At 32.5% G+C, this 24,336-nt stretch overlaps 1 protein-coding gene across 7 annotated transcripts in view; it reads left to right on the top strand.

The window, feature by feature from the left end:
- Positions 1-24,336, top strand: part of LOC108917606 (teneurin-m) — a 697,030-nt gene that overhangs the window by 641,869 nt on the left and 30,825 nt on the right. For 5 of the 7 annotated variants that reach the window (XM_018724352.1, XM_018724343.1, XM_018724335.1 and 2 more), the window contains exon 4: positions 22,846-23,022. In XM_018724352.1, the coding sequence (XP_018579868.1) occupies positions 22,846-23,022 (177 nt within the window). Of the gene's footprint in view, positions 1-14,493; positions 14,638-22,824; positions 23,023-24,336 lie in introns of those variants that run through there. The other 2 variants (XM_018724326.1, XM_018724317.1) reach the window with 2 other exon arrangements.

The raw sequence follows: 24,336 nt of genomic DNA, 5'->3' as shown, positions 1-24,336 counted from the left end.
GAAAAGGATGCAGGCTTTTGTCAGCCGGTATCCAGCTATAAAATTTAGCTTGGTAACTCTTCTACTTAGTAATAGGCGGCAGTTCTAGCGGTGGCTTTGTTGCCAAGTAATAACTGTCAAATAAAATTGTATTCAGTTATGTATTGTAATTAAAGATATATGGAACTTATATTTTGTTTGGAAATCACACTTGTGATAAATGCTACATAAAGTAGTTGAATACGAAATTTATTTAAAAAAAAAATCATCAATCAATGATGCAATTTTTGACTAACTTTTTTGTTTTTCGACATACGGACTTCGGACCTTTTCCATTCAACGCAGAACGGACAATCAGAACCAGTGGTGTGGGGAGATTTTTTAATTATTTTTTCGATTCAACGCACAGCTTCCGAGTTATAAGACCTTTTTTACTGTATCACCTCACACACCTCTTGTTTCCGTAATTTATTTTCCACATAAGGACTTCGGACCTTTTGCATTCAACGCTGAAGGGACAATCAGGACCAGGCGTGTCGGGAGATTTTTTCAATTATTTTTTCGATTCAACGCACCGTTTCCGAGTTATAAACACTTTTTTATTCTATGATCTCACACACCGTTTTTTAGACATGCGAACTTTGGACGTTTTTCACTCGATCACCAATCAAACCATGAGAGATTTTTTGATATTTCGAGTATTTCCGAGGTACAAGCAAATACTGTTTTTTTGTTTCATATACTGTGACAGCCCACTCTGTCCCCCTTTCCCCCCCCCCACCAAGGGGAGATTTGTTTATATTTCGAGCCATTTCCGAGATACGAGCAAAAACTGTTTTTTTCTCATATGTTGTAACGTCATAGCTCGATGACGAAGGCTAAAAAGGCTACGCGCTCTACCCCACACTCCCTTCGTAGGTGTCCTGAAGATGCTGGGGAAGCCTCAGAGACTCCTGAAGACAGCAGAGAGGAGAGACAGAGAGAGAGAAAAGCTATGAGGACAAAGTCACTCTATCTTTATCGCACCCTATAACTCTATCTCTCCCGCACACAATCAGACAAAAGCGACAGAAACGACCCTTCCTTTAAAAAATAATGGGATCTATGATTTATCCATTATTAGAATAACCCATTTTAATTTAAAAAATTAAAAAAAAATAAAATGGGTTATCGCCGTTATACTTAATCATAGGATTATGTATAACGGCCGGCTCGAATTCGAAATTCAAAGTGACAACAAAATTATTTACGGACTTAAGCACTGATTTTTATATTTGGACAGTAGTATAAAAAAATATATAAATGTGTCACATTTGGAAATGGCACAAGTAGAACATGTACATAAAGGCATTTTATTTTTTTATACAAAGTGTCTTTTATGTGTATGTTTTTAGCAGATTATTATTATTAGCTTGGCTTATTTTGGTACATTTATTCCAAATTTAAAAAAATTCTGCAACTCAAAAAATGGCCCGTTTTTAGAATAAAGTGACAAAGCTTTTTTTGTAAAACTAAGGGCACTTAAAAATGTTTACATAATCTCTAATATATTCAGTGGCCTCGAATTTCTAAGGATCCTACAATTAGTGAAAATTGTCATTTCAGTTCAGTTCAGTTTAATCAAAAAAATTGTCAGTTTGTCATGAACGTGTCAAACAACTTGAACACCATGTGTATCGAAAATCATTATCTTTAGACAGTTGGTTCATTAAGAGTTTTTAATTCAAAATACTCAAGTTATGACATGGTCATAGAAGACGCCTTGTATAAATGGATAATACATGTTTTCATTACCTTGACTGCACATTATTATCAACATGATCATTTTAAAACACATATAAAAAAATTGTGAGAATTACAATGATGCTGATTCACAACTTAATTTTTTATGAAATTTTCAATTCAATACTTCAGTAACTGAATTTTAAATCAATTGAACCTAGTATTAACATTATCTGAAAATCTGAAAATACAAAAAATTTTAATTACATATGTCTAATGTTATACCTAGTTTCAACTAGGAATTTGGGACATTTATTATGACAATTTTCAAGTATGGAGGATTTCAATTTACAAAATGCTAGCTAACAATCATATTCATGTGAATCTTTTTCTCTATAAAACAGCTGATACTTTGTTCGATTACAATAAAATATACATAAAGAGTGAATTTAATAGGGTTTAAAATGTCTGTCTTTCAAATAAAATCGGTATTTCTCCCTTAATTATTTTTATTTATATAAGAGGAAAAATTCCTTAAACGACAATTTTTAATTTATCTTGGAATTTTATTGTACTTAAACGTTTCTTTATGATCACTCACGTTGTACTTCATTAGAATGAGAAATGCGTACCTACATTTAAAATTATTTATTTACATTGTACTTTGAAATTGAGTCGTATATGGTTTACTGCCTACGTCTGTACCTTCAATAAAACTGAGTGAGAGGCAGTGAAAGGCCTCTTCGTAATAAAATCACTTCCTATAGCCCTTAATCGTTGTTTACTACACCTAATCAACAGAATCGTTTACAGTCACTGCTTATTTATTTTTAGTCATAAGCAAATAACCACCTACAGGCCAATAAACTTCGCTTAATTTCAATCCCAGGACTTTCGGGAACGGAGATATTAAGTATTCTCGAGGTATATTGAGTTATTGGCTTCCTCTCGAATTTTTATTTCTTCTGTGGCGACTCGCTTATTATAACGTCCTGTATACACGGCTTGAATAATAAAACGCATCGTGATACTTTGCTGATAAATTATGTACAAATTCTCCAATTTTAATATTTTTCCGTTCTGGTGTGCATAATTCTGGACGCTGTAAAATAAATAAGTCATGCTGGGTAATTTTACTTAATTGAGCATTTACTATTAATAAGTTCTTGGATAAATTAGCTTTATTGCTTTTGTAAATAACAGTTTGTTTGACTTTTCCCCTTACGTAAAAACTATTCAGCAGTTTCAAAAATACATATAATTTTATCTTTATAATATTTCAATGCGGCAATAACTTATAGAAAATATTCTTATATAAGTAGTATATTAAACTTATTTAATAGGTACATTTGTTATTTATTACACATATATCATAGTACATAATAAGGCATTATTTTCAAATATACAGGTGTTTAACATCATTTGCGAGAGAGTCCTTACTTAAAAATAAAGAAAAGTTAATAATATTTTATCTGCGATCGTGTCGAAAGTCACAATAAATGTGACAATTTTTGGCTACTTAATTGGACACTCCTTATAAAAGATAATAAAAACCCTCCACGAGCAAAGCTTATATCCGTACCATGTACAGAGATTGATGGTTGATAGAATATCAATACATTATTTTTTTAATATTGAAATGTATGTCATAACTTGAAAACAAATGAAAATCGCATAACAATATTTTGAGTTTTTTCTTATTATTTTGATGTGCATTCCTGGATATTCCAATTCATTTCTTGTTTCAAAATGTACTGATTCACATAAAAAAATAAACTGATATACAAAAGAAAAATACTTTTTGAAAGAAAATTTTATTAACATGTAAGTTTTATCATAGAAAGAGGTGTGCTATCATTTATATTGTAACGAATTTGAAATGTTCATGTAGAAACTCATATGAAAATATTGCCTGACCGAACTTAAAGTCGTATAAAAATTTTAATTATTATTATAGCAACACCAAATTTATATAAAATTGTTAATATGGATATTCTTGATATAAAAGTAATAATGATCATATTACATAGCATAAAAATAATAATCTTTTAATTTTATTCTCAAGTACAGAATAAATTTTCATAAAATACATGACGTCGACACTTGTTAGTACTCAGTACATAGAGAAAAACGAATCTAAACCTAGAGTCACTTATATCGAATGAAAGTCTATAGATTAATCTGGTATACATATCGTTGGAAGACGAGTAAACTCAAAGAAGATATCACAATCCAACATAAACCATAACATGAAAAGTTTCATCAATTGTCAAATTTTATAATATTTTTCACAAATGTCAAAGCTAAAGGTGACTTTGTAAGAATACCCGGAGATGACCTAAAAAACATAAAATAAAGAATATTTTATTAATTAATTTATAGAATTGTATATAAAAATAAAAGGATATTTGTTAAAAATGTGTTAGTTATAAGTAGTGTTGTGAAAAAGTGATTGAAAAGGACATCCAAGGACTGAAAAAATCTTTGTATGGACCTTAAGCAAAGCTAGACAGAATATTCAGGAAGCATGAGAAAACCAAAAAAGTTATTGATTGGTTATGGCTTGGGTTTTGCATGATGTACAACGTGGAGAGGCAGCTTGCGAAAAATTAAAAATAAAGCAAGAAAAAACAGTTCAAGAAAGAAAATTAAACACTCACCAGTTAAATCCATAGTTTGCCAGAGTCCATAGAAAGTTATTTTGTCATCCCATGAAAATTTTCCGCTACCAGCAGTATAAAGCAGTTCCAAAGCAGTTTCCAGTGGGCCCATAAATAGTCTGCAAGGCCTCTACGTAGTTTCCAGCAAAGAAAACTTCAAATTTTACAACGTACCAGGTACCTAAAACACAGTGCACTATAATATTGCTAGCTATCACCAATAAATCATGCTTTCTCTCGCATCAAATCTTTGCAAAGTATAAATAACAAACCACAGGACATACCTGTACAGAAATAAGCATAATCCAATCACTTGTAACTTAAATATTTCACAAGCTTTGACAAAATCTGTCAAATGAACAGCCATTTTCGTTCCTGTGTAGATATAAGAGATGACCCTGTCTGATAGGCAACAAATAATATAAGAAGACGTACTCAGTATTACATAGATCAAATAAAGTTAGTTAATAGTTAACTTTTTTTATAATTATTCCTTATATTGTGTGTAAGCTGAGCCGAAAAAAGATGACAAATTTTGTTATTAAAATATTCGATATATATATATATATATATATATAAGAAGGTACAAGGTAAGACATAAAAGATAGTAGAGGTTTGTATGGAACAATTTACAGCTTAATTAAAAATTAAAATTAAAATCAACACACACACACACACACATTGAAATTATATTTCAATGTATATAATTTTATTCAACGGATTTTAAAAAAGAGCCTTATTAACTTTCGAGGTTTTTAATATTTCATATTTTGTTAAATATTGTTAAGAGTCTAAGCAACTAGCAACAATAATTTTCCACTATTTATCAAACATTTTATATGAAACTACAAAGTATTTTAGAATAACTAAAAATATCTAGGTAACATTTTCGTAAACTCTCCCTTTGAGCACAACGAATCCTTTTAATCCGGCTACCGGAAAAAAGGATAACTTTCAAGTCGCCGACCCTACACGCACATCCCATACGCTGACACTTCTCCTTCATGAAACGTGTCATAAACTTTTTTTATACATCCTGCGACGGGTCTGGTATAATTTCGCCTTTGTTTTTTCGTCGGACGGTTTCTCCAGTTTAAGCCAGAGGAAAGCTAAAGATAAGGCATACCGTTCTTTTGATGTTCGGTGCTACATCTTTACAGGAAAGGCAATGTCAACATTGCCCTCGCTAGGGGTCTCTCGCATTCCACCCGCCGCTTAATTAACTTGCTTTCTTTCACAAATAAAAAACAAATAAGAGGAATAACGGAAAGCCATGAAACGCTCTTATTGTTTGTGCATGCTGTTTGCCGATAATTAAGGATGAAGGAAATTTTTATGACGAATGTCAATACCCTAATAAACGGCAAGCGGATCGGGCTGAAGTTTGAAACTGAAAAATTAAACTTATTCTTTTCAAAATCTAATGAATTCGTGCCAGCTAATTAAATCTTTTGTGAAGTGATTCCTTAATTTTTCTTTCAGCCTCAGTTTCTGTCAACTGAATTTTATTGAGATATGGAAGCACGTGTAACTCACGTTTTAGTATTCCTAACCAAGCTTGCATAGACAACGTTTATGTCGGAATCAATAGTGCTTGTTGTGATACACGTTCTATTTATAACCACGTGGAATGAATCATTTAAATATTCCAAAAATACAAAGTAAAGGACTTAACAGAAACGTTGCAACAAACTTGCTCGGTCAAAACAAACACAATAACATTAGTATTTCTTCCTACGACCCTTCAAAAATTGAAGCAGTTTTTGGTCAATTACTCAAGATGTACCTAATACAGAGTTTTAAAGAAAATTATCCGCAACGTTAAATAAATTTTTAGATTTTTTGGCAGATAAGATCCCCTTCTACTTTTGACGCCACTGATTATTTTTCAATTTCAAATGTAACTACTTTTTACCAACGTACGTACGTTTTAAAACGTACTGCATCGCTTTTATAAAGGACTTAATCAAAAGCATTGATGTCACATTAATCGATAGTGAGTTCCATATAGCAAACACACAATTCGACAGTTAATACTGTCATGTATGGATGTGAAAATGTTCATTCTTCAATTTGAAATCATGACCTATGACACACACATCCTTGTTGCGGACGAATACTTGGACAATAGATTTTATAGTGGAGAATCATGTATTCCATTATTAAATTATCATCCTTTAGTAAAAGGAAACCATACAATTTGACAGCAAACACAAAATGCGGGTGAATATATGCAGCGCAAATTTTCGAAAACGTATTAAGAATTCATTAGTTACTTCTACAAGTAATAATATCAAGGTCATTTTGTAAAATCAAAGATGGCGATGAGAAGACCTACAAGTCGTCTGCATAGGAAAACAATGCACAGCTTCATGTATGATCTGATGTATAAACTAAAAGTAATATAGGACCTAGTACTGAACCCTGGGGCACATCACTTAAAACATGTCGTTTCTCAGAGTGACAGTAAACTAACCAACACTGTAAATTGCTTGTCATTAAGAAAGGATTCGATCAGTGATGAATGGTCCACGCACTCCAATTATATTCCAGCTTACCCTACAGTTTACTTATTGATACTTTGAGTTCGTAATACGAGGTCTGTTCAGAAAATAACCGAACTATATTTTTTAAACTTATTAATTGTATACATTATAGATCCTTGTCTCCTTCAAAGTACTCTCCTCCTCTATTTTCCTAGCGGTGTTTCCATTTCGCAAAGCAGTGCTAGATAGCTTCATTTGAAATGGTTTTTAAAGTCTGTCACGACTTTGCTTTGATGTCATCAATAGTCTCTGGCGAGTAAGTGATCACCACTTTGGCATTGGATCGAGACTGCCGTGCTTTCTTGGGGTGTGGAGATTGTGATGATTGAACTTTTGTCTCAGTGTCATAGCCATAAATCCAGTTTTCGTTTCACATTATGATGCGTTGAATAAATGTTTCACCGTCATGAGATTGGTCAAAGAGTTGTCGACAAACGTCCACACAAATTTTTTTCCATTGTCGGCCATCAAAGAGGGACAAATTTTGCTTCAACATAGATCCATGTTCAATTTTTGAGTGAAAATTTCATGGCATGATCCAACTGAGATGCTCACATCTTCTGCAATTTTTCTGATAGTCAGTAGGCGATTTGCCTGCTCCAGATTTTTGGCTTTCTGAACGTGGTAGTCATCAATTAAAGTCGATGGTCTTCTTGGTCGAGATTTATCTTCACTTTTAAATTGTGAAAACCATTCGTAACATTGCGTACGACCCAGAGCATCATCTCCGTAAGCGTCACCTAGATACTTTACAATCAAATAACCATATCACGAAAATTAAATGAGATATCAATAATCCAAAAACAGAAGAGGTTATGCGCAATGCAATGCTGCCAACTGCATATAACTAAATGTCTCCATTAGCGCGTAATTCAAAAAGTTCGGTTATTTTCTAAACATACCTCGTCTCCTGTTCATGAACTTTGAAGAAACACAAGAAAAAATCTATAATTTGTTTGATAATATCTGAAGAAGAAATACAGACGCTAGGCGATAATATATTACATGTAAGATATTGTTGTTTGGGATATTTTTTTACAATATTTCATCAGTATTAGTGGTCACATACTCGTGAACATGATACATATCTTAACAGACTCCAGTTACAAGACGTGTCGATTACTGATTAGGTACATAAATAATTCCTTTAAAAAACACGACCCCTGACAAACATATGTTCTCATCTGTATCAAATTTACAATTCCCTATCCAGGTCCCATCTGAAATACTACTTCTACACTCCATTAATAAATTTCTTGAATGAATGAACCCACCTAGGGTTGTGCAAGGATTACACAGTGTCGAATGTCGTTTTTTTTTCAAGGGCCTTTGTTACGAGTCAAGATCGGCAAAGAAAATGCTAATAATACCGACGGCAACCTCTGCATTCACAGATAATGGCATTTCTAGATCCGGAGTGGGTCGATAACTTACCTAGGCCCTTACAAATGTTATTTATTGTTGCTCTCCCATAAAAGGTCCCATAATCCTCTTAACCGTAAGAACCTCGGAACAGGGGCGTCCTTTCAAGAGCGACACCTGCCAATTTGGCCGTAATAGGTCAAAATATTGTTGTTTGCAGAAAGCTGCAACTACTTCGGTAAATGAAAAAGATACGTATGGTAAATGTATGATACTTAACGATATTATTTCACGCTTTCCAGAAGAAATTTTGTAAGGAATGTTAGAGAGTGGGGATGATGACAAAATTAGAAAATTTCAGTACATTTGCACTAGCTACATGGGTTTCATAATAGATTTTTTTTATAAAAAATAAGTCATTCTTACTAAAGAAAATTGGAAAAATGAGCACTCCCAATTATTAATTAATTATTAGTTGTTTTTTCCCTTAGATTCCTTAGAACTTCATGAAACGCTATGCCTACTAAAAAATACACAGTGTATCCCGAACCTGTATTGCAATAAATAAAGATATTTAACAAACACTAACATCTTCCGCTTCTATTGAATTACGTAACACATTAAAAAACAATTCTATTAGAAGCCTCGCGTGTCTGGAATACTAAAGAAAAAAGATAAAGTCATGCATGTACAGCTATATAGCTTCATAATAAATAGTTTACATTTTTTACTTTCATATTATTTATATGCACATTATCGGGATGAAAATTCATAATCAAATTTTGCAAATACAGATTTTTATAAGCGTGACTGCCATATTTTTTTCTGTTTGCCATATTAAGCAAACAAAATTACCTGAGTTTTCTAAAAAACTTAATTTGACCTACTAGATCATATGTCCACCTAAGAATACGCCAGAAACGATGATTTTTGCATGATTGGTAGAAAGAGACCAGTAATTTAGCCTTGATCTCCATTTTAATCGATACTTTGGGTGTTTTTAAGAACAACTTGGAAGATTTGCTATAAAAATTAATCCCGGAGAAATAAACGTAATTTAAAGAAAAAATGTTATATAATAATATAAAATCTAACTTACCTCAACATTGCAAGGAGCCACCTTTTAGGTGGCAGTGGTAATTTCGCATGTCTTTAACTAAATAATTCGTCGTATTTTCTCAAAAAAGGTAGTTCGTAAAAAATACAAAAACCCATTATTTTTTTATTTATTTTCAGTTCCACCCTTGCTTTGTCTTGTTTTACATCCCATTTCAAGTTGGAAGTAGTTGAAAAGGCATAGCTCCCTGGTAAAACCACACACGATTTTTTTTTTAATTTTTGTGATTCAGAATTGAATAGAACACAAAAACTTGGAGATTAATTTTGACATTACTATCGATTAATCAAGAAATTTCTCTTTTTAAAACTTCTAAGGACTGTAACTTATAACGAATGTCTTTTAGGATGCATGTTTACGAGAGAAAAAAAAATCCAAATTTTTACCTGTAGAATGTTTCTTCGCCTAAATATAGTTAAAAAAGCAATTTCCATGTAACACATTTAATTGTTTACCATATTTGTTCAAAGATATTATGAATAATCATTTAAATGAATCATCTAAATATGACTTTAAACCCAACCTTTTTAGGATAATTAGTGCCCACTTTAAAAGAAAGCTTTATCGCCTTGTTACATCTCACCGTCCACATCTGATCAAACTGACGCACGCAGTCGCACAAATTAGTAGACAAGCTATCATTAATAATAATCGGTATAATTATGTATGCAAAAATATGTACAAGTGGTAAGCACTCTATGTCAGACGACTGCGTTACCATATATGAGACGCGATAGTGAAAGAATTATGTAATATTGTCTCTCGTAAGGTAAAAGGACAGGTTCTTTAGTATTAGCTATAGCGAATCTAAAAATAGAGCTGCTGTGACAAATCTTACAAAAAATCAGAGGTTATGAATGACAAAACGGTTACTAATTTGTAACAGATATTAAACGACTTTTATTTGTGTGCTTGTAATTTTTTTTTGTGGTATTCACTGTCCACAGTCCACACCAGATTGAGAAACAACAGCCTCTCCTGGCCAGTGGTGTAACATTTTTTATTTTGAAATAACTTACTGGATTTATATATTGCGTTAAAATTGTTTGTGCTAATAATAGAAGGCCATGCTGCTGTTTCTTGCACCAAATTTGAAGATAATTCGTATGTAACTCTCAAATGCAGTAACTTTGGATTATGTATATTGGACAGACTTTTCATATTTTGGGCACATATGTGCTCGTTCCTATTTTATTTTTTATGTTTTCCAATAAAAACTTCCTCATGTCGAATATTAGTACCTACCCAATTTTCAAAAAAAAATCTCAGGAACGATGTTTATTTAGAAATAACACTATATAAAGAACATATTTTTTTTAATCAAAATAAGAGTATTATTATTAATTATTGTAAGAATAAATAAATAAATAAAACATTTAAGGTAAGGTAAAGGTAAAAAATATTTATTGTGCATAATGGCAATATAAAACCTATACCTACACAAAAGGACTAGACACAGATAACTGATAATTAGCCTACCCCTCAGAAAGTCAATTAACATATTAAAAGCAATATGATTATAAAGTGTTATTAAAACAGTGTAAAAAAACAATATAACTTATAAATATACATACACAACACTCATGTGCAATACACATACAAATACGTAGTATAGTCAGACACACACTCATACACACACGCATATTATTATTATATTTCAAAAGAGAATGTTATATAGTTCACAATACTGCTGCTAGCCTAATAACACTTAGAAACAATTTTAGAAAATTTTTCTATTTTCTTCGTATATATCAGATCTTCAGAACCCCCATGGATATAGAACGGAAATTACATAAATATCCACAAAACCGTGGAACTATTATGTAATTCTACCTTCCCATCAAAAATATTAGCTCGTCAAATTAATACTGTATTAAATTTCTATAACGAGATTCTTTAAAAATGAATAAGCAGGTAAAAACGCAGAGCCACCGCATTCATGTTACAAAATTAGTCTGCTGCGAATCACTGATGTGAATACAACATAATGCAAGAAGTAATTAATACTCCTGCTGCCTTTTGTGTATAAAATATACAGGTTCGGAAAGTCCCCATGGTACATCGGCCGTTACGTGAGAGCGATAAAGTAAGCCATAGAAATCCGTGCGATAGAAAAGGATGGTTACATTGAAGACGTTTCATAATCTGAATAGTCACTCCCACTTCTAACCCGAAACGGGCGGTGACTATTCAGATTATGAAACGTCTTCACTATAGCCATCCTTGTCTATCGCACGGATTTCTTTACTTTACTTTGTCGCTCTCACGTAAAGGCAGATGGACCATGTGGATTTTCCAGCCCTGTAGAATGTGAGTACCTTATATACTATTTCACCTAGGATTTTTTGAAATGATGATATTAGGAGAAGAATAGTTTACTAATTTCAATTAACTTCTTCTTCATCAAAAGTGATCAAATCTGTCATAATAAAGGCAGTTGGATTTGATATTAGTTTTTGAATTTATGTATTGCATTCTTTATCAGTTAAGAAATAAATCGTAAATATAAATATGGGAAGTTAAACCATAACAACTATATCTAACCGCAGAAGTAATTAATATTTGTGGGACTATGAGTAATTCTACCTCATTTCTTGGAATTGTAATGCTTTTGCGTCATATCCTGCTAAATTTGTTTTGAATATACATTGTACAACATCAGTAAATTATTGTTTTATTTTTGATAAGAACATTGAAATATTCCGAAAAATGTAAATATTTGTTTGACCATTTTGATTGACCATATTTTTAACATCATTATATTATTATATTCATACTTCATACTAAAAATGTTATATTATGGTATGTAGACAAAAGACAATATATTCATTCAGTAAAAAATACTTAAGTTTAGAAAAGCTGGTATCCAAAGTCTTTATCAAAACCAGCGTAAATAACTTAATAATGGGAAAAAAAACAAAAAAAAAATATTTCTTAACTTAGTAGTTTCTTCTTTGAAGCCCGTTACAACAAATTTTAAAGAACCTTTCATAGGAACCCTTTAAGGAGGTTAGATGACATCCAAATGAGATGATATCTTCTTATTTTCCGAAATTACCTAGATGGTGAATATTATCTGGATCAACAAAAAAGTTCATAGGATCATTTAGAAGACTGCATCGAATGTGGAAAATTAAGCGGGGAAAGCTGTTTTCTGATATCTTGATTCATTTAACAAATTCAGAAGGCATCAACCTTAAGCCACCATGAACTGTGTCAGGACTTAAATTTTCTCTTCAAAAAGAACTTGTGATGTATCACTAGGGTAGGAATTGAAATCTTCTTATCATCTATTCTTAAAAGTATTTGTATGATGTTAGCACACACAATGTCTTCCTATTTTCAGGAATTAATGTTCCCTGCCGCTATTCTTCAGAAAATAATTTATACTGTATAACCACTTCTTATTTCTTATTAAACAAATAACTATCATCCCTCCCGCCGCACTTCTCGAGCTGTAACTTTTGTCAACATATAAGATTGTCAAGATTCAAATTTTTCTCGAACTGTTTTACGAATAGTATTTGTATGATATGTACCAATTCTTTCTTCCTACCACCTACAATCCCTCAACTACTGTTTATGATATGTAGATTTTGTTAGAAGATATAATTATCAGTATTTAAATATTCTTCAGAACTCCCGGATCAATTCGTGTTGTGACCCTAACATCAAGACACCTCTTTAGAAAGGGGTTTTCGACATTTCAAACTGACAAGTCAATCATTGGACATGTAGCACATGTTGTACTGTCTCGCCTTCCTGTTCACACCTCTACAAAGAGGTGTTTCACACTTCCTCGTGTTCTGAAGGTGCTTCCTTAACCAACAGTGTCCAGTTGGAATACCTGTCACCAGACGAAAATTTGACCTAGACATGGCTAGCTATTTTTTGGCTATATCCTTGCTAGGGTATTCCAAGAACTCCTTAGCAATTTGATAGCTATTTCTTTCATTCCACTGTATCATAAATTCTTTATGGATGTGTTCCTTGATAATTTCAGCGTGTGACCGGGTCTAAAAATATTGAGACCCTATGCACTCCTGGTTGGCTTCTCAGTTTCTTTATTATTACTATTTCACCATTCAAATTTTCCCTGGACCAGCATACAGATATGCTGTTAGAAACTGAAGCCATGACCAGTGCCTGGTGATATTTCCATAGTGATCTATACGTTATCTTGATTGTGTAAGAGACGCTTATCTACTGTCTATGTAGATTCTGATGGTTCTACTTGCAGTGCGCCTACGGGCAATTTCGTTAGCAGTTATGGTTTTACCTGCTAATTCCGTTTGTACCACGTTAGCATGCTTGTTCATTGCCTACTGATATCGGATATGCAAGGATCTAGAATAAATTCCACATTCTGCACCTTCCTTCCTTTTTTATCCGTCTGTGAAGACGTTAATTACATCTTTACCGATAGTCTTCGCCTGTCTCCTGATGAGTACTGTGCAGGGTTTGTCGAGCGCAAACTGGGGAGATATACTGTCAATGTCTGCCTGCAGAAGGAGCATCTTCCCGATGACCCCATTCCACAGGCGACTCCTTACTTCTCCACATCCTACAACCGGTTTGAAACCAACGTTCTTGAGGCGAAGCTTGGTTGTTAAGGCCACTTTTCTTAGATATCCAGATGTGGCAGACACAGGATTGCTGTGGTAGGTTTGTAAGGATCAAAACAAGAACTGATCTAGGAATTATGACATTAGATTCGGATTTGGTCTGTAATGTGTTAATTTCTTAATTCCTAATTTCTTCCCATCAAATAAACTGCTGCTGTTTCCTATGCCATATCACACGAGATGAGACAAATTTTGTCAAAAGGTGAGCTTGTCAGCATTTTAATATTCCCTGCAACTATTCCGCAGGAAGTATTTGTAGCGTGTACCACTTCTTTCTTCCCATTAAACGGACCCCTGCCAACCCTCGACGCGCGTCTTGGCCGTAGCCCCCCTAATGAACCCCGCACCGTTCCATCGCGCAATTTTCGGCAACACTGAACCCCCTCGCGAGCCATGCGCGTTCGGTTGGTCCGAAGCCACCCCCGACCCTCCGACTCAAGACGGCACTACGAACGGGTCGCGGCGGCAGTGTACAACGCGTCCTTCCAGTGTTAGCTACGACTCCGGCCGCGAAGAACGGTGCTGCGAGCATGCCAGAGCCAGTACGATGATATCGCCGTATGCGTGTGGACCTCTGCAGAGGCCCAAAGACGAAGAAGAGCAATACTCGACGCGATACTCGCAATGTACGTGTTTTGGTGGAGTGATCGGTCCCGCGACTCCGATTGTTTTTGAAAGCGAAATGTGGCGCATTTGATGGATTATTCCGTCCAAGCAGTGGATTATAAATTATTGTTTGTGCTCGCCTGTTTGAGCTTTGAAATTGAAAGAGTGCTGGAAAATTGGATACGGCGCTTTGTTGGTGTTAATGAAAATTCGGAAGTGGAGAGAAATGTTTTCGAGCTTCGTAAATTCTTTATTAAACATCTTCAACGCCGAAATCTTGAAATAATGTTAAATTAATAAAAATTTACAGTAAAACTGAACTAGACTAAAAAACTATCGGCCCTGTGACGCGCTTTTTAATATAATTCACTCAAATTTTATCCATTTAAGTTTATCTAATTTGTTCTTTACAAATAAAATAAATAATTTAATACATATACAGTTTTTGAGATCCTCGAAGGGAATTAAATTCAAATCACTTCAAAAATATTAACTCAGTCATGGTCTATGAATCTTGCATGAATATTCGTTGTTAAAATGAAAAAAAAATAAAAATAAAAGTGGAACGAAAGTTTTGACAAAGAAGTTTGTTACAATAATTTCCAACTCAACTTTTCTACGATAAAATAGATTTAAATTATTTTTTATTTTTTAAAATCACTTGGTGAAGTAAATTATTTTGTTATTTTAATTGTGTGTTCTTGTTTTTAATAGAATAAAAATTGAATTCATTTAAAAAAGGGAGAAGTGCGTTGTGACTGTTCAGACAATACAATTTTTTGGAAAATAGCTTCTGAAATACATATAATACAAATATTTCAAATTTTTGCTGAACAAAATTTAATGTGCCATAAGTTAATGCTAAAATTCCTAAATACTGCACCGACTGCAAGAAACGATTCAAAAACACATTTGTTAGACAGATTTTTAGAAAAAGTTACACTTTTACAAATTTCACGTTTTGATAAAACGTTTTGCAACTAACGCATTGTTAATTAGAAACCAAATAAGCGAAATCTGTAGAATAGCGAGGACAGATGTTATCCAAGTTAGTTTTCATGCAAGCCCATTATTTCGAACAACTCATCGCTGTAATGAACTAGTGCGGAATATTACAATCTGATAAATTAAAATACTACGTAAACAAGTTTGTGCCTCTGCTGCCTAATTGAAATTTTCAGGGAAATGGGTAGCAGTTTTGATAAAGCTGCAAATATTATTGCCCTCTATTAGAGATAGAGGGCAATGCGCAGTTATCGACACTATTTCCTGAAAGCTTAAAGCGAGATTAATAAATTTAGATTTTTCTCTTAATCTCGTTAATTTCTTTATAAAGTATATTAATAAGTTCCCAAAGATAATCGGAAATTTCAGAAACTGGACTCGATAAGATACTTGCTAGTGAATTATAAAATATAAGTTCCAAATAAATGTTTATTAGGTATTAGAAATATATTATAAGAAGTGTATTAAAAAGTTGTTTATTTGCGTTATTTCATTGTTCGGACCTCATCGTGATTAATTACAAATATATTAATTAAAAGAAAGAACAACAAAACTTTTTCGTGAAGTGGAAGAACAAATATTTACTATCACAACACAAACCATGCAATTATTCAATGTCTGAAAGAAATGTATAACAGGACGTCACTAAAAGCAATTTTGGTAAAAAATACATTATACAGGTTATTTAAGAGAAGTCGTATACCTACTTTTTAAGAATTTCACTTGCATTACTAATGAAAACGACAACATATTTTTAGTTCTAATACCAATTAAATCATTCATGTATTTGATAATGAACTACTCTTAAATATCAATAATAAAATACCGTTCAGTTAATTGAAACGTTTGAAGTGAGTAATAAATGTCTTTCAATTAAAAAGTATTACGAAATCTTTGGTATAAAGGAAAAGTGCAAATATTTTATACCGATATAAATAAATCACCAGGAAATATTAAATAATTTGATAACAACAATATCGCATCTAGTTATTCGTGTTGAAAAATTATATACTTTGAGCCAAATATAACATAGTACTAATTTTATTTACATGTGAATAATTGAACGATTGAAACTAGTGACTGTTTATTTACTAAAGCGCTGCTAAATATTAATGTGTAATAAATACCGAGCTATAAACACTGTTTTAAATGTCATCAACAAAATAATTTATCTATAAAGTAGCATACCATTGCAATTTTTTAATAATATTGTTCCTTGTAATATAAGTAGATACAGTTTAAAAAATGTTAAGCCTATTAAATAGAAAATTGTATACTGACCTACGCAAGTCCTTAATTTAAAAAAAATATATGTAGGTATACGATATGATATGAATAATTCATAAATTATGCAGATTAATCAACAATTACTTGAAGATTATTGTTTGCGTTGTACTAGAAAAAATATTTTATGCACATTGAATAAAATCTTATTACATTATAGTAGGTTTTTGTATGGCATATCCAAGATGATGCACAATAAAAAGATAACTACATATAGAGAACACAATATTTACAAGTACCTCAACATGATTTTTTTTCAATAATTAAATTAGAATCCTCAATTTTTCTCTAAATATGAATCTGTGAACTACATGCCCAGACTAGCATCGAATTATACCAGCAAAGTCTAGTATCACAGTATTATTAATACAAAAATACACACCTGACATATTAAAATCTTCAAATAATGTAATTTTTTTAAAATATCATGGATTATTGTTATCTGACTTAAACACATTTTCAAAAATAGTGAAAATCACTCAAGAATTCAAAATTCGTTTTGTTCATAACTTTTTTCTCTTCAGATTACATTTCAGGTTACATATTTGGAAATATTTCAGTGGCGTACTTTATTAAGGAAATTGAAGATCAAAAAGGGAAGTATCAAAATTCTCCATTTTCGAAATATAATATTGAAATTTTAATAAAGTAGTGCAATATTTATATAATGGGTAGTGGAATTTAAATTTAAATCAAATCACTAACCGGAAGTCTACGGAAATAAAACTGAATCATCGTATTTCCAAATAATGCAATATTATTTTGTATATTTTCAGAAGACAATGAGAGAGAGACGTGCTGCTTTACATGCTCCAAAAACTGTTATTTCCGGCAATTAAACTGATATAACAACAAACTGTTGCTACGATTTTAAAATTGAACATAAACTCGACATTCTGTAGAACAATTTGAATACTATAGTATCTTCTCAGGAATATCCATTTTTGTACGGGAAGTGTAAGATATGGGGGTATATTGTTGTCCTGCATCTATCCATACCTTTCAGTAGCAATACTCTTCGTGTCTTGAGTAGTATAGATATTTTGCTCCCTGCGATTGGGGTGTATTCGAAACATTGAGTTTTAATTTATAGTTGATAAAATCAGTTAAGTTATGTGTTTTAGAATATGTCACATGTATTTGAAAAAGGTTCAAATGTATTTAAAAAATCCTCAAAATTGTTTCAGAATAAAAAAAATAGTGATGCATGTACTGGAATCTCGGAAACTATAAGAGATAGAGAAATGATTAAATGGAGAAAATTTTAGATCATTATGTTACTTAACTCAATAGCGAACGATTTTAGTTGTTCTAGTTTTAGAGATCCTTTGACAAAAAGAAGCTTATCTCTTTGATTTTATAAATTTTATGTATGTAAATCATCTTTGTCAAAAATTGTATTGAGTTTTGTTTCAACGTTGCGGATTCGAGAAAGATGACTCCTTTATTTTTTTTTCTTTATAACTTTTCCTTTATAATTTTATTTTTTCTGATATTAAGTTGACAGTTTCCGACATGCAAATGGAAAAGTGTAAATTTTTCATTTCAGGCTATTGAATATTCGCCTTTAAAGTGGAACTTTTTTGGAAAAAGTTTTAATGAGAATTTGTTACAAATAAAGAAAAATACCATTCCGTGAAACATTCGAAGCACTTTATAGGTTATATCTAAGAAATATTTTGAATTCATTTTAAAATTTCTTTATTTGACTTCTGTTCATAACTCTGTTACATTAATAATGTTAAAGTCTGTAAGTTTGATGATACATCAATAGAAATTGGAATTCCTTGGAAAAATTGGGAATATCAAGGTGTCGGGACGTACTCTTTAAAGCTGTAAATAAAAAAAATCAATAAAGGTTTATGTTCATCTAAAAACTTTTTCATCAAAACTATTTTGGAGTGCTGTTTATAGTTTAGTAAATTAATATTACCTATAGACAGGGTGTTAATGATAAGTTTTGCCAAACTTTAATGGCGTTTTTTACCGATGAAAATAATCAACTTTTGCCCTATAAAAATTTTTGATAGGACGCTTCTCTACGGAGATACAGGGTGTTAAAAGTTTCAAATATTTATATGATTTTTTCTGTAACTTCACTGACAAAAAATATTTAGTGATAAAATTTGTGGGATGACATTTTTTAGTAGGGACTATTTTTTCATGGATAACTTATTCCAGAATACACTCCAGCGGCGTAGTTATTGAGGAGTAGAGGACCTTTTTTGAAAAAAAATCGTACGCGACTGGTTTTTTAAATAATTTTAAATGTTTTGAAAATATACAATCAATTTGTTGCAATAAAGTATTCTTGTAAAGTATTCGTAAAATTTACTGGTCTTGAATTGAACTAAAAAAAAGCAAACAAATAGAAAATACATCACTTATATCGCGCACTTTAAAAAAGGTCGTTTACATTTCAAGAACTAGTTAAAAAGTGACTATTTTTATTTCAAGAAAAATTGCAGCAAAATATTGTACAACTTTTTTGTAATTTGAGTCGCACTGTATGTTTTAATAATGATTAACGTTTTGCTATCCATCAAAGATTTCTAACTCGGTATTATCTGTTTTTTCTGTCGTTAAATTTTTTAGTTCAGTTTCAACCCCGCACATGATAAAATTCTGTGTAGGCCATTGTACAAGAATGAGTTCCCCTGATTCTTCTACTTCGTTAAAAACTTCTGCTAGCGCCGGAAACGCTGAGATAATGTTTTTAAAATAGATCAAATTTATCCAATTCACATTCCTACAATAGTTGACAGTGCACCGTCTACTGTAAAGTGAACAAACCGTTTAATTTCTATTCCACTCCTTCTAAATTAAGATATGGGTCAGTGTCTTTTGGAAGATATACGTGTTTTACAACTGTTTATGTTTTATTTTGTCTACGCTTATAGAACTACAGACTGGACCCGGCTAAGTATTCCATAATTTTAATGTAGGCACGCTTTAACGTTAATCACTTCATAAAGTTGTGTTATTTACTACCCAAGCTAGACAGCTTGGGTTTTCATATCGTCACTACACAAAATTGATTGTAATTGATTCGTCACTCCTACATGTTTACTTAAAGTACTGGTATTAAATTTCTATAAAAATAAATCTATTCTTAAGCGGTGACGTAATATGTAATGCAGAGACCAAATAGATATCGTCCTGCCAGGCATGTTAAGATCAAGAAAAACCACATCACTTTAGATTTAGATATGTTGAAAACTATTTCAACATCGAAATATGTAGTACACTGTTAAGTTGCGCAGAACTGATATGTTGATGAACATGTCTTTATACTTCAACAGTTAAGTTACTTGTATTTGAAAATCAGTGAAATATACGTCTTTACCAATCATTATTTTAGGTTTAATGATCTGAAATGGGATTACAACATAACATAAACATATATTGCCAAATGACTTCAAAATACTGATGGTTGTATTGGTGCAAAACTATTATATAATAATACTAATCAAAATTTAAGAAAAACCTCGTTTCAACTACTAATAGCAAATCAGAGTTGAGTGGTTTTCGAATTACTTGAATTGTGTTATAAATAAGGAGTAATTTGGGACGGTACTTATTTAATATTTATAATTATACAAATATTCAGTATTTATAATATTATTTGAGCAGTGAGGGGGGGGGGCTCTGGGACGCCACCTCCCCTAGAAATTTTTAGGAAACACATTAGAAAGGAAATGCTAAATTTAATTTCTAATATACAGTCAATTTAACTCGACTTGCAAAATTCATTTGAAAAACACTGAATACGTGGGCTCCTCGTAAATCGCCCCTAAATCTGTAAAGTGTTTACAGCGGTGGTCGTGGTTACCGTCGCGCAGCAGTGAAAGACGAAGTGGCAGTAGGGCAATTTACCATGTGGCTCTATTTAGTTCGTCCGTAACCAAATAATAGCTATCACTGCTTTCTTTTCTTATTAAACGTAATTTGTTTACGTGTGGTATAAAATTTTGTTACCTACGTATTGTTTCTTGCGTTTTTTTAAAGATTGTAAAAGTTTAAATTAGATTGTAAAGACAAACTAAAAGCACTTGCAATGCTATCTATTGATAAATCAATGGTGCGAGAAAAAGCTCGAGAAAAAGTAATTGAAAAGTTTATCTCGTACAAAAGCAGAAGAATGAACTTTCACTAAAAAAATAATGTTGAGCATATTTTCCCTTTATTTCAATAGTAGTTAATATAAAACTACCCAATTATATTTGATTTGTTTTTAATAGGTACTTTATACGTAAATATTTCCGCCCTCCCTGGTATGAAAATCAAGAGCAAAGAAAATATAAAGCAAAATTTTATAAATTTTATTTTTGGGTTTCTATTTGTTCTACATGTTCTTTTTGTCAAAATTCCTCCAACTAAAGATCCCAGATATTTTTTTCCAGAAATAGTGCAAAGTTAAGCTGCCTATCGATCGACGAACAGTTCGTACGCAGTTACAATCCGTGCTCGAAATCAGCAGTTCCTTGTTGACGTCTGCAGAAACGAATTTTTATGGGCACGCGAATAGTTTTCAGTCAACTAATAGTCTATTTACAAATCACTTAAATTATTATCGCGAGTAACTCGTGAACATTAACGTCATTTGTTTTTGTTCGCGTTGAATTCGCCAAAATTCTCGTCGACTCTCGGTAATTTCAAAATATATTTTCGCCGAACCTCAGTTTGGTGTAGACAGTTATGTTCACGTTAATTTTGTCGCATTTATAGCACAACAGATATAAAAGTTAAAGGAAAATATAGACAAAATGAAGTTCCGTGGAATGTTAAATTAACTAAGTATCTATAGGAATAGAACAAAAAAAATGACACGTAAATAAAGTTAGCAAGAGAGTTAGGTTGTTCAGAATTTATAGTTAATTTAAAACAAAAGCTTCTAAATGAGCATGCACATTTTAGTTTTCTTTGAAAAATCTTTACCAATTACGTGGATTATGTTTTGAACAATATGATCGGCGCCTGTGATAATTTAATCCGCGTGATGACATATCCATTCATCGATAAACGCGAACCATTGACTGAACTTCTAGACTAACAACACTAAACGTAAAAATCCATTTTTGTTGAGCAACTTGTAATTGCTCGCGACCCATTTGCGAAGTGTACGCGAGCTGGTCGCGAGCAACTAACTGTGTATAACTGCTCGTGACATGTTTGTCGGTGGATATACAATAACCTTATGACAGCCGACGAAAATTTGGACAAGCAGATGCGAACAAATACAAAATCTTCATAAATTATTAAAAGGAACGGGACTGCCGAGCATAGGCAACCAACATTTCAACAAAAATTCCTAAATCTTAGCGTAATCAGTCGTAATGATTCGTGTACAATGAACAATGAGAAACAGAGATAATGCGAACGACTGGTTGAATAAAATGTAAAAAATAACATCAGTCACCAGCCGGTCAAACAGATTGTTGCGATATAACGTAATCTTGATCTTATTGTTCTTAATTTTACCAAAGTTTAAATGTTACCAACTCGAGGGAAAAAATTGGTGTTCCAAACAAAATTACTACTCACGTGGCTTGTATTCATTTGTCAAAGCTCTGTATAAAAATGTTAACGTTACATGAGATGATCGCCATCTTAAAGTAAACATTTTGAGAGTAGGTTAATGAGTTATCGCGATTTGTACTTCCCTATTTCGCTCTAACAGAAATTAGTTCAGAATGGCTGCAAATTATTAAGCAATAGTTGAATAATGGTGTACCTCGAATAGTATAATGTGTTGTGCTTTAAAATACATTTCGCTGATTACGCCACTAGTCTTGAAGTCCTTATTTGTATGCATACTGACTTTTACAAAGCTCGAAAACATTCAGCGACAAAAACAATCCGCGCGTACCGTTCACTCCCCGCCAAACTAGAACCAGTGCTCAACGAAAAACTAACAGTGGACACTTACGCTTTTCCAGGTTGTCTGTTGGACGGAGTGCCCCGACCCCCTGATGTGCCCCCCCGAAACCCGACCATGAGCCGGTTAAACGGACGCCTGGCCTCAGCACCCTCCGCAGACCCCACCCAGGACTTCGAACCCTCCTGCTTGGTGAGGACGCCTTCAGGAAATGTATATATACCCAGTGGGACACTTAGTGAGTTTTAGTTCTTTTTTTCTTTATGCGGGACGATGGAAATGTCGCGATTGCGACGGCAGTGCAGTGCGGTGGTGAGCCAGATGTGATCTAAATTCTAAACAGGGTGGTGGGTGGAAGATACCCTTTTATTATTGCACAGTATTCATAGTTTCCTCACGTCTGAAGTAAATATGTATCCCTCGTCATTTTTTGTTAATACTCTACAGGGCAATAACGCTGAGGTAGACAATAAAACTGTAGTCGGTGCAAAATCGTTTATTACTAGACGATCTAGGTACGTTCTGATAACAAAGGGGATGATTCTGTAGCTTTTTTTAAGTAAAAGTAAGGGTGTGCTAAGAGACTGATTCACCTGATTCTCTTTTAAAATATTAAAAAGCCAAAAGCCTTAAAAAGGCTCCCAAAAAAACATTTGAAGGAATTTGATTATGTAGATTTGGCACTCAAACAAAAGGTTTCTTAAGAAACCAAATCAAAAAACAGCACAGAAAGATCATGATCCGGTAGAGGATTTAAAAAAGTAGTAAAAAAAAATGGTAAATCAATTTTACTTAAAAAAATGAGTGTTACAATATTTTTACGTCAGTTTAACCCGTTTATTTAAGACTTTCAAATTATAGACCATATTCTCATAGACTAATAATATTCAACAAACAATTGTTTAAGACCGTCTGCAATTTTTATCATGGTCTTTTACAACGGCGTAAAAAATGATTTAAACTGTACGAAAAAAAAAACAGTGTTGTATTTGACTACAATTTTGATAAATATATTCTCTTTCTATTCTACTATAGGGTGCACATAAATGTACGAAATAGATACTAATAAAATCTCAAGAGTTGATACATTTTCTACGAAAATGCTATATATTGTAGCTTCTTCTAGCACATTGTGTTGAATTTTTTTAAAGTATTCATGTCTTAATTGAGGTTTTAATTAAGTAATGATAAAAAATCACTAGCAGATATCGTCACTTCAGAATTTGGATGCCACGGAATATTTTGATTTTTTTTCTGAAAAATTGGTCATTTTAAAGTTGTGTATTGAAGTAAAAATTATATCCTTACCACCTCTCAGAAAACAAAAAATTTCTGCATCAATGATTTGTTTTAATTTTTTAATTGTTACACTTGAACTACATTTATATCATAGTTTTTCCGATATCAATTGAAGAACCAACGGATTGATAGTATGTACCAGGTTCGGTCGCTGACGCAGCAACTCGGCATTGAAATATCTGAAAAACCTGTTCCCATATTTATTTAGCCATACCCATATACAGGTCTGGTCGAACTAAACGTGGAGGCGATA

This window comes from Anoplophora glabripennis, unplaced genomic scaffold (assembly GCF_000390285.2).
Source record: "Anoplophora glabripennis isolate ALB-LARVAE unplaced genomic scaffold, Agla_2.0 scaffold3, whole genome shotgun sequence".
Classification (NCBI taxonomy): Eukaryota; Metazoa; Arthropoda; class Insecta; order Coleoptera; family Cerambycidae; genus Anoplophora; species Anoplophora glabripennis.
Note: the sequence above shows the minus strand (reverse complement) of the source record. Positions and strands in the feature narration are given on the sequence as shown.